Below are 12,083 nucleotides of genomic sequence, written 5' to 3'. Positions count from 1 at the left end.
TCAAAGTGATTAATGCTATAAATACTATTTAACAACTTGGCAACTTCAAAATATAGATGATGGAGAATAATGTTCTCTAGAAATTTGGTGGAGTGTCCTTGCTTTATTGTCTTAAACAAGTGTAACTTTACTAACTTTGGTGATGAGACACATACAATAGCACATTATATAACAACGGTTATAATAAATTTGATTAAGGCTTTCCATGTCATTACATAATTGTGTAGAAAGTTATTCTCTATACACAAGTTACAATCATTGTATATGGATCATAACTTGCCACTAAGATACTCCTTTCCAAAATTGTTAAAGCACTCATACATAGAGAGTCATGCATACCATGTCATAATACTTACTCATTATTTTGAGTGTTCTTTACTAAAAGAATGCTTTAAGTGCTCAAGTGTTTAGCACTCAAAATTTTAAGTCTTCAATGCTTCACATTTATATGGATGTGAATATATTGAAAATGGCGAATAACCAAGATCATCATTTGGATTATGAGAATTAGGGCCACTTGCTACAAGAAAAGAGAGACCTTGATCACCAAGTTTGAAAAGAGCAGGGAAAGAAAGGAAGTTGAGAACTTTTATGTCTGTGCACATTATGGACCATTTACCTCTATTTTGTTTGAGAATCAACAACAAAGATAACAAAATGCATAGCAAGAGCCACTTGAGATTGTCTTGATGACTCAACTCTTTAAGACCCTTTGGTTATAGAAGTGGTTTGCCATGTAAAGATTAGATGATTAATGCTTTTCTTGTGATTTTTAAGAAAATAGGAATGCACTAAGGATTGTGGAGTGTATGGTATGAAGTTGAGAACGTATGGAACTTTGATTGCAAGCTCTAAGCAAATCAATGTGTATTACAAAGTTAGGGAAAATGATCCATTTGCTCTTCTTTTGTATTGGTCCAATTGTGGGCCTCAAAGAATGCATGAAGAACTGATAACACAATAGTAAACTGGGAAGTATTAACATAGGGATGTGTACATGAGAAGGCCATTGCTTTGTGTGTGTGTGTGTGTGTGTGTAAAGAAATATGAACAACTACGTGTAGGGAATACATATGCTTTCATATATGACCATGTAGGCCTCATATATTTAGGCATATGTTATCCCATGAGAGAGTGTAGATTAAAATGTAGCATGCATCTCTTTTTACCACAATATCAAACCACATTCCAATGTCATTGTGCTAAGCTTATGTTTTGGTCTAGAAAATGTACAAAAGTAAGTGACTTGCATATGCAAGAAATATCCAAGGGGTAGTTGGAAGAGCACTTTCACATCACATGCTCACTCTTTCCTAAAGAAATCCTTCATTTTAAATAAAGGCATGGGGGCTTCTGGATTTGCCACATTTACAAAAATCGAGAAAATCTCTTTTAGGTCTAGCTTGTAAAATCAAAGGTTCATCTTATTGGGTGTTGAGCCACAACCTCCATGTGTGTACTAGAGCACTCATTGGTACAATCATGGAAATACATTATATAGACTAGATGATCTTTGAGCTATGCATGATGTGATGATGTTTGGAATGTTTTTTGTGCGACTAGTTGGGTGTGTGAATCCACTTTGAGGAGGAGAGAGTACACATGTGGAAGAAAGCATAGGCTAGTCAAAATAAAAACAGAATGTGATGGAATAACACAATGGTATGTGGCAAGCCCATCTATAAATAAGGCATAGGCAAGAGTGTAGTATGTGAGAGCCCATGTGCCACACTCAAGGACCTTGTCAAGGGCTCTCTCTCCGTCTCTGTCTCTCCCTCTCTCCCTCCTTTCTATTTTGTTGGACCTTCATTGTAAGGGTGGTTAGGACTTAGCCTCCCCTTAATAGGTTCCATGATCTTCAATCAAATTTGATAGCTATTTTAAAAATTTAAGCCCAATTTGGTGTGATATGTTTAATGATCTTCCATCAAATTTTATTGCTGGTTTTGGTTTTCAAATTTGGTGTGAAAATGCCCCATCAGCCATCTTTTAAAATGTTTCAAAATTGAGTTTTTTTGAAATTTGGAATTTCAAGCTTTCTTGTAGTTGTCATTGCCAAGTGTATGCTGTTTGCTCCTTGCTTCCATTTGGGCTGTGCGTGTGTGTGTCTGTCTTCTCTGCTGTGTTTTCTGCCATTGCCATAGCCCAACCTCAGAAAGCTTAGACATCCAAATCCTGTCAATAGCATCATCATCATCATCATCATCAGATGATGCAACCGCCATTGCCATGGCCCAATTCTCCTGTCTTTTAACTGCATTTGCCCTTTCTGTAATCCCGCTCTTTTTATCCCATCTCTGCTGACTCTGATCCCCTCCTCCCTCCCCCCCTCATGAGCTCCAAGTGCTCTGAGAGCAAATTCACCTCCGCCTTGACGTGCCCCGTGTTCGACCTTTGCCATTGCGGTGGTTGCACTGGAAAGTTCAATAGCATCAGCAGCAGCAGCAGCAGCAACAACAACAACATGTTCCATCACCACAGTCACTCCTCCATGGCCCGCGTTGCAGACGAAGAGGTTCCTCTGAACTCCTCGCAGGGGGATGCACTACGCAAGCTCAAGCAACTGCTGGCAGAGAAGGGCGTGCTCCGGAAGCAAGACACGGATGCAGATCTCATGCGGTTCCTGAGGGCACGGTCGTACGACATTTCCAAAGCAAGGGCGATGTACGAGGCTATGGTCGAATGGCGCAGAGAAGTTGGAGCAGACACTATCAAACAGGTCTGAGTGTTAATGTTCCCATAGTTGATAGAACTTCTGAGCTTGATTTGTTGCTCCACTCATATACCAAAACGAAGGGGCAAGAAGACCAAGCTTGAAAGAAATGATTGCTTGTATTCAATTAGATGTTCTGGTGAGATAAAATGAAGGGGCAAGAAGCCCAACACAAAGGAACACCCGGTTGCTTCTATTCAATTAACCGTTCCAGTGAGACAGTAACACATCTTCCTGTCATGAATTGGGAAATGCAGTTAGTCATCAGAAAAAACAATGCCACTCATCTCATTTCCATCAAAATTTGAAAATACAGATAGTCTCAATACCCTGTCTGTACTCTGAAATCAGCAGGAAAGGGGTTAACACTGGTATGTCTTAGCACACTGCCCCCATAATCTGGAAAGGAGTGCTGCCTCAATTTTTCTCTTGCACAAAAAATGATACACCTATAAGCTCAGAGGAGAAATAAAATACACTAGCCTACACACACACAGACACACCGATCATCCAGACACTTATCTGCCTATATGTGTGTTTCAATCCCTGGCTACAGGCATTGACAGGGGATCAGTGTTATGTGGCCCCGGTGTGGATGAAAAATTGATCTGTGAAGGGTTGGGTTCAATTGCCGGGAAATTTTGACAGTGCTATCACTCGGAGCATGTAGCAACTTCCATGCGTGTGTGTCTCTGTGTGTGTGTGTGCACCCGTGTGTGCATGTCCCCTTGCATGTGTGGTGCATGGTTGCCACCAAAACAAGTGTGTCTATGTGGACCACCAAAAAGATGTGTTGAAAATATGACATTCTTTGCTTTGTATTTTGAAGAGCTAACTGTCAACCAGTCTCGTGAGCCAACTTCTGATCTGATACTGTTTCCTGTGCCTTCTCAATACAGCTTTAACATGATTTTGATATCCTCATTGCACATGTGCTCTTAGCTGCTTATGATAAGGAATGAACATTTAGAAAGTTTTAGTTGCTCTATGATTACTAACTTATGCCTATGGTGAAGCTGACTTATTAGTGTTTGCTGTAGACCTTCACTTTTCCTGAGAGAAAAGCAGCGAAGGAGGTGTATCCCCATTTTCATCACAAAACAGATAAGTTAGGGAGACCTATCTACATTGAAAGATACGGGCAGTTACAGCTTGATGATCTTCTGAAAATCACCACTTTGGAGCGACTGCTCATGTATCATATCAAGGAATGGGAGATCTTGATTGATTGCAAATTTCCTGCTTGTTCTAAGGCAGCAGGCAAACACATTTCACAGTCACTTACAATCCTGGACCTCAAAGGAGTGGTATGATCAGACCTTATTCTTAAATAAAAGTAGAAAAGAGGCTTTAAGTGTCAAGAAATGGTGTTGCTTGTAAGTTTAACAAAAGAGAGACTAAAATTTAGTGCCAGGTTGCACATAGGGAGTTTTGAGACGACTTTAGATTCCATGGTCCACTTGCTTTAAACGTTCTACCGCAATTTTTTGTATATGGGACTGGTGGATCAAATGTTGGAGGGTATGGCATGGTAGTATGGGCTGAAGGCGTGTTTGTTTATCCACTTTTCTCTAGAAATTTTCTATCAGACTGGTCAATCAAATGGACATTCAGATGGGTATTATATGGCTGAAGGCTCATTTGTTGTCTGTACCCTGGAAGAACTCAAACACCCATGATGCCAAGGTTTGAACTTTGGTGGGTTTGTTAAGGGTTTTCCAAACATTAAGCCTACCACTCGGGCAAGAGCCCATTGCCTGAGGGCACATTTCTTTATTTATTTGGGTTTAGGCCTTCTCAAGTAGTTTTCTAGGCTCAGAGTTTATTTTGTGCCTCTGAAATTAAGACAGACATGAGTAATTCGGGACGTGTAAGATGATGCTAACTTTTATGTTACAAAAGTGAGGCTGCACACATCATCTACTGTGATTTGGTGGGATGGAAATTGTTGCTTATCTTTTGAAGTTGACTCTATTTGCAGACCATGAAGCATTTGAGCAAGCAGGTCCGACATTTTATTCAGAAAGTTGCACGAATAGACCAGGATTATTATCCAGAATACTTGGGGAGCATGCTGATTATAAATGCTCCAGCTTCATTCAAGGCAATGTGGCAATTCATAAAGCCCTGGCTTGATAAGAACACACAAAAGAAGATCGAGGTACATGGTTCCAACTTCACAAGCAAACTGCTTGAACTTGTGGACAGTGAAAACCTTCCTGAGTTTCTTGGAGGTACATGCAGCTGTCCTGGTGGCTGCGAGCATTCGGATGCAGGCCCATGGAATGAGAAGCCATATGATCCCTATCCTGAAGATCCTTAGTCAAGTCCTTCCTTTTTGTTGCACCCTAATTTTATCTGGATACTGACTGTAACCTAATAATGGAAAGATCACAACCACACAGGTGCCACAACAGAGCAGAGCTATCTCAAAATCTATCCAAACCCACAGCAGATTTCATTTCATAATTCCACTTTGTTATTTCTAAGTCTTGATTATAATCCCAATTAACCTGGATGAAGCAATCATGTGATACCTCTTTGCCAAATGCAAGATGTGTTGGGTATTAACACACTCTCATCATTCTAGTGATAGTAAGCTTTTGAGTGGACCAAGTGGGTTCTTCAAATGTGCTTGAGAGCTGTGTCTCAGCATGTGCTTCAATGTCCTTATTTTGTGTTCTATTCTCGAAGGAAAATGATTCATCATTATTTCTTAGATGGTCGGTCAATCATATTGAAAGGTCCTAAACAATGATGGAGAAAGCAAACTATTAGGGTGATTATATGTCATTGCAAGCAATAAAATGTGACCTCATGCATGTATGAGCGGGATATTGGATTCCTCAACAAAGTAGTTTTGCATTAGCAAATTGTGCAGCAGTAGATTCTATAAACATATCTCAAGTCTCACAGCTACATCTTGACAACCGTAGAAGAAGGTACGAAAGTTATAAGAAGTGCATCACAATTTTGAGATATTCAAGTGGCAAAATAAAACTTGGTATTAAAATGCACGGATAAATGAATATGATCAACATTATTTTTTTGACAAGATATTGGAATAAGATAAAATCTATATCAGCCAAATATTGGCAATTACTCGTTGAGTTTGACACTACTAGTTCCCTGAAGTCAAATGATGATTAGGTCACGCTCTTCTTGAGCAAGTTGCCCGACAAGTACTTTCATTTTATCCAACACATTATCTCACAACCCAGATTGCTAACTTTCTATGAGTTTGGGTGTTAGTTCTTGTGTTATGCACAACTGTACGATCAAGTCCAAGAGAAAGCCTTTACACGGCCTTACTTAGAGGGGCGAGGGTTAATTGCCTTTTCTTCAGAAGGGAAAACCCATAGTGGCAAGAACTCACAAGATGCAAATGCAAGCCAAAACAATGGTGACACCCCTTCCTTTGATGGAACCAAATAAGCATGATGAAAGTAGCGTTAATATTTTGTAAATTTGTAAATTTGAACAATACTAACATTAGGCATCTTAATTATAAGATATATTTCAGCATAGTCATAATATTTATACATATCAAAATAAATCTCTTTCTCCCTCTCCCTCTCTCTCTCTCTCTCTCTCTCTCTCTCTCTCTCTACGTTATTGATAAACCACTCATTATATGAACTTGGAGACCTAAGTTTAAATTTTACTTTTTTATTCCTATTTCTAGATGACCACTAGATGATGTTACCCTTAGAATTGTTTCCAATTACAAAAGAGGCCTTCCAAAGCAATTTGCAACCTAGCCTTTGATTTGTTGATATTATACTCTTTCTCCTCTAGTGCACTTTCTCTATCTATGGGGGTTTCATGGCACATGACATAGATAGTGGGCTTTTAGTCAGAATTACCATGCATGTGGATATGCATGTGGATGCTTCAACTACAAGTCCATGTTAGCAAACATGCAAGTTCATACGAAGCATCCAAGTCCATGTTAGCAAACAAGTTCATTTAGAGCCAAGTCATGTGTGGGTGCACTAATTGTAGATGGAGATTTGTCCCCACGTAGATCAAAGAATTTTGTGTACACAATTGATGACATTTGTTAGTCTCTCAAAGCAGAGAGAGAGTCTTTATCTGAGGAGAGAGAATATCGGGAAGAACAACAAAGGAGAAGACAAATGAACTAGAAAGCACTAGGTCATGTTTACTTTGAAGAGTAAATGGAGTATCCTCATATTTAAAGGGTACTCCATTGACCCACAAAAGTTTCAAAACAACTAGAGTTGTGGTCAAATTTGTTGCTTGCCTTCATCATAAAATAGAAAAAAATTGAGAGAAAAATATGAAAAGAACAAATTGCAAGAGAGAAGATAAATCCATAAATCTTGTTTGATACAAGATTGGGTGCAATCTTCCCCTATGCATAGGTGAGCACCGTCCCTATGCATGTATTTATAAAATTGAATTAAGCTTTTATACTCAAAATACATTGAAGGCATCGTTTTGTGTTCTTACCTTTTCTTTTCTTGCATGACTTGATTTTGTGAAAATGAATCCAATATACCATGTTCTAAATAGTTTTACAGTCAAAAAATGATGTTTAAATGTTTCCAATTAACACATTCAAAATAATTCTATTGCGTATGTGCACATGCGAAGTCCTTGTACTTATGAGTGCCTATAAAAATATAATATTTCCATGGTGTACAATGTACAATCTCCAATAATATTTCCATGTTGCACAATGTATAATTTCCGATAATATTTCCATGCTATGAAGGGTATAATTTTCATGTGTTAAAATGCACATCCCAAAAATAATAATTACGTATAACTCTATCTAATAATTTGCTCACCACAACACAAAACACATTAGTAACCTTCCATCCATCCATTAGATGCATATTGTGAATAGTTATCGCATGCGCATCTTGTGTGATAAATCACGTATCATGTAGTAAATAAATAAAATCTATAATGAATAAAAATAAAACAAACCTATTTTCATAGTGAGTTTTGGTAAAATATCATGATAAATATAATTCCATTGAGCTTGTGCACAAAAGGTCTACTGAAATCCATTGAGATTCTCCCCTTTTCTCCACGTGTGTGGATACTCTACCAAAATGAACTAAGATTTTTCTCTCTTCTCTAAAACCATGCAAAATATTTGCTAAAATCTTCCTAGCCTTTTTCTCCTTCCATAATTGTGTGAAGTTTTGTTGAATTAAATTTAAATGATGGCCCCTAAGAGATTGTGAGGAAAAGGAGATTGTTTGAGAAGGTACTTCTCAAGAACTCTAGGAAGATATCCCAATGAAGGATGTAGAAGATGACTTCAAATATATAGACTACCATATTGAGTTATGATAATTGGATTTGAGTTATTTATTTTATAATTGCTTACTTTTATTTGGATTAAAAGAGTTGCTTTAAACTTAGTATGACACTACTAATGTTATGGAATTATATTGATCACTATATTTTTTTGGAACCCACTATGGAAATAAGTTGATTTTATTTTTATTTAGTGTGGATTTTGTTTATTTACCGCATGATCTGTGACTTATTGCATGAGGCACATGTGTGATAAGTCACAAATCATGCGGTAAATAAACAAAATCCACAATAAGTAAAAATAAAATCAACTTATTTCCATGGTGAGTTTTGATAAAATATCACAGTAATATAATTCCATAACAAAATTTCACAGCCATGTGTACTGATTTTCAACTCTATTGACTCACATGTGCTTGAGTGCTACACTGCCTCTCCTCTTGCATCTTACCTTGGCCTTTGCTTAAACCCCCCTCTCCCCTCTCCTCCCACCATCGCAACCTTTGCCTCTCACCTTGGCCTTTGTTGCCTCTTCTCCCCTTTCCTTCACCTCCTTTCTTTCCACCTTTTTCTCCCCTCTACTTGTCTTCGGTCTTTCCATATAGAAGCATATGCTCTTCACAAAGCTTCCTTTGCAAATATATCATTGTACCTTTGTATTATTCATTCTCTAAACTTACATTATAATGCAATATAGTTGCATAACAATAAGGCATTTCATTAATATATTTATCTACAACTATTTGTGTTTCAAATTTGGTAGTGTCTCTTTCAAAGATTTTTGTACCATTATTCAAACTTTTCAATGATCCTATTGTAACATATTATGATGGTTTGAGAAGTAAACACCATCTTTTTAAAAAAGAACTTTTGATCCCATTTTGTTTGTCTACTTATTGTAGATTTATAATAATGATGTTTTGAATTAAAAGACTTTATATTTAAATAGATCATTCAATTATGAACATCTAGGCATACGCTCAAACTAATTTTCATTAAATGAATTTGAGGTTCTCACATTATTTCTTGATTTACTTCATGATACTATTTTGTATTCATAAAGTAGGGATGCTTAGTTTTATATTCTTAAATTCAAAAGAAAAGCTACTTTTATGGCTCTACTAAGAACTCCTATAATAGCATTAATATTATGAACAATCATTGCTTTTGCCCCAAACTGCAATTTCAATCTTATATGGAAGTTTGAAACTTTGATCTATGATTTTAGTTTAGTTATATTTGGATTCTTAGAATTAATTTGTATAATATATGTATCATTATTATTCAATCATTTTTGTAGCATTTGATTGTTGTATTATTGTGTATCAATTACATATATCCATTGCCATTGTATTTTGATTATAAAATAATTTTCTTATTTTTAAATTCATAATAATATGTTCTATCTAGTATTTTAATTCTATTTATTGTTGGTCTATCTATTTTTATAGTATTTAAAAGATTAGAATTCTCAAAATTCTTTTGGTACTTGTATTGACTTAGACAATTTTTATATAATTCCATGGTTTTGAAGTCCAAAATATGTTGTACGACAAACATGATAAAATGGTCGTTTCAAGGTATAATTGCAACATGGTGGCCGTTGACCTAAGTCACCAACTAATGATATTTTCTTCTTACACAAGTCTTGTTAGAGAGCCACAAAACAGCCATAAAAGTAGCTAAAATAGGGTTTTAAAAGGTGTTTTCATATGCATTATCTAAAAGTTATGACATTAATCAATTTTAGATAAATAATCACAATAGAAGATTTTGGTGATCTTCTTCCATGCATTTGATTGATTTTGAAAATGGTATTATAACAAAAGCTAAAAAGTAGATTATTTTTTCTTTGTACCCTACCTATAAGTGCTTCAAAAGTTGACGATTTTTCCTCAATAGACATTGAGAATTCATTGAGAATTTTATGGAGAAAATTCTCAAATTGAACTATCTTTTCCTAAAACACCATCAGGCCTCAATTCTAACCTTGAAAATAAGACTTTCTCCAAAAATTCATTGATGATTTTATGGAGGAAATTGTCAAATTGAACTATCTTTTCCTAAAACACCATTAGGCCTCAAATATTTTTTCCTAACACACCGTTGGGTCAAAAATTCATTGAGAATTTTATGGAGGAAATTCTCAAATTGAACTATCTTTTCCTAAAACACCATCGGGCCTCAACTATAACCCTTGAAAAGTAGACTTTCTTAACCAAAATGCATTGAGAATTTTATGGAGGAAATTCTCAAATTGAGCTATCTTTTCCTAAAACACCATCAAGCCTCAACTATCTTTTCCTAAAACAACATCCATTAGGGGCAATATGGACTCAAAAAGGGCCCTGTAGCTTAAGAGTTAATGACTCTCCTAATGACAAGAGATTTGAGGTGGACCAATGGAAGAGGAGGTGGTGTACACATTTCAGCCACTCCTTTTTTCCCCTTGTCCCTACCACTTATAGGCTTGTCCCCTATGTTCTCATTTACTCCCCCCCCTCCTCCCCCCTCTACTTTTACCACCCCATGTTAGGTGGATCCCATTGGGAGTCCAAAAAGGTAACTCAAAATTTGAAAATCCCCCCTCCCCACCTCTTCTTACGACATGTATAGTTAAAAAATGCATTTTTTGGTATCTTTTTACAAGACATGCTTCAAATTTGGTCATTCTCTTACCTTCATTCTACAAATCTACTAAGCTTTCAATGCTCCAAGCTTCTCTCAACCATAGCCACATAGCACCCAACTTCTCACACATAGAGATAGGGCTGAAATCTTCTTCTTCTTCTTTCTTCTTTCTTTGCACAAAGGAACTGAGTCTATAATATGATCAAAGACTAAAATGAAAGTACCACAACATATGTACATGTGGTTACTAAGTGTGAACCCGCTAGGAAAAAAGAGGTGGCAGAATGAATGTACCATAACCAAGGATGGACTACATGGGTGTAGTCCAACTATAGAATCACTGGCATATCCTCATGTCAGTCACCTAACATGCTAGTGAACAATATCATACCACATCACCAAGGCATGTAGTGGATGCCAGCTCATGTAGAGCCCTCTTGAGCTCAGTATAAGCTCTAAACTCCAAGGATAGTCACGAAGTGTTGAAGGTTCTAAGCTCCCAAAGCCTTGGTGAAATGTCAATAGCTTGATCCGCTGTGTTGACGTAAACCAAGTCAATATCACTGACTAGAACCCACTCCCGAATGAAATGATAAGGGATCTCTATGTGTTTGGTCCATGCATGATACACTGGGTTCCTAGCTAATTGAATGCTACTAAGGTTATCATAGTAGATGATAACATTCTTATCCACCCGCATCTCCAAAATCACCAAGTAGCTTGCATAACCATGCCACTTCACATGTTGCAATTGTAGCACCTTTGTACTCTGTCTCTGTACTACTAGACAAGGTGATTGTTAGTTGTTTCTTACCACTCCAAGTAATAGCTGCATTCCCAAAGGAAAACCTAAAACCACTAGTAGGTCTCTTGTTTGAAATTAGCCCAATTTGCATGAGTGTAATCATGCAAATCCAATGATACACATGCACTATAGAATAAGGCATAGTCCAATGTGGACTTGACATAGCACAATGTGCATCACACTGTAACCAAATGTGGCTTTCGTGGAAGCGGCATAAATTGACTCTCCAAACCAATTGTGTAGTTTAGGTCTAGCCTAGTGATCTTCAAATAAATAAGGCTGCCCACAATCTTCTAATACATAGTGACATCCTTAATCAAGTCACCCTCATGTGCACTTAGCTTAGCATTAACATCCAAAGATATAGAAATAGGCTTGCAATCAACCATACCATACTTCAACATATCCAAATCATACTATCTCTATGACAACTATATATCCCCTGTAGTCCTGATTATCTCTATGTTGAGAAAATAGCGTAGCTCTCCAAAATATTTCATCTCAAATTTGGCCTTGAGAAGACTCTTCACATTGTCAATCTCTATCTCAGTATCACCCATAATGATCAAATCATCCACATATATAATAATGACCACAATACCTATATCACTCTCATATATATAGAGTGAGTGATCA

General features: G+C 36.9%; 1 protein-coding gene across 1 annotated transcript; it reads left to right on the top strand.

Moving 5' to 3' along the window:
• Nucleotides 1-1,702: 1,702 nt before the first annotated feature.
• LOC148034650 (sec14 cytosolic factor-like) lies at nt 1,703-5,432 on the top strand. Its single transcript, XM_087679582.1, has 3 exons — nt 1,703-2,719; nt 3,754-4,020; nt 4,695-5,432. Exons 1-3 carry the CDS (start codon nt 2,333-2,335, stop codon nt 5,034-5,036), a joined length of 996 nt encoding a protein of 331 aa, XP_087535708.1. The 5' UTR covers nt 1,703-2,332; the 3' UTR covers nt 5,037-5,432.
• Nucleotides 5,433-12,083: the final 6,651 nt, after the last annotated feature.

The sequence above is a fragment of the Lygodium microphyllum genome, chromosome 6 (assembly GCF_053477565.2).
Source record: "Lygodium microphyllum isolate KBCC chromosome 6, Lygodium_microphyllum_v1.1.10, whole genome shotgun sequence".
NCBI lineage: Eukaryota > Viridiplantae > Streptophyta > Polypodiopsida > Schizaeales > Lygodiaceae > Lygodium > Lygodium microphyllum.
This window is presented reverse-complemented; position numbering and strand designations above follow the sequence as displayed.

What these genes read in the sequence shown, in the direction of transcription:
- LOC148034650 (XM_087679582.1), top strand. Translation starts at nt 2,333, where the DNA reads ATGAGCTCCAAGTGCTCTGAGAGCAAATTCACCTCCGCCTTGACGTGC. An exon ending in GAGCAGACACTATCAAACAG is followed by an intron (nt 2,720 to 3,753) that starts GTCTGAGTGTTA and finishes TGTTTGCTGTAG; the next exon opens with ACCTTCACTTTTCCTGAGAG. An exon ending in TCCTGGACCTCAAAGGAGTG is followed by an intron (nt 4,021 to 4,694) that starts GTATGATCAGAC and finishes CTCTATTTGCAG; the next exon opens with ACCATGAAGCATTTGAGCAA.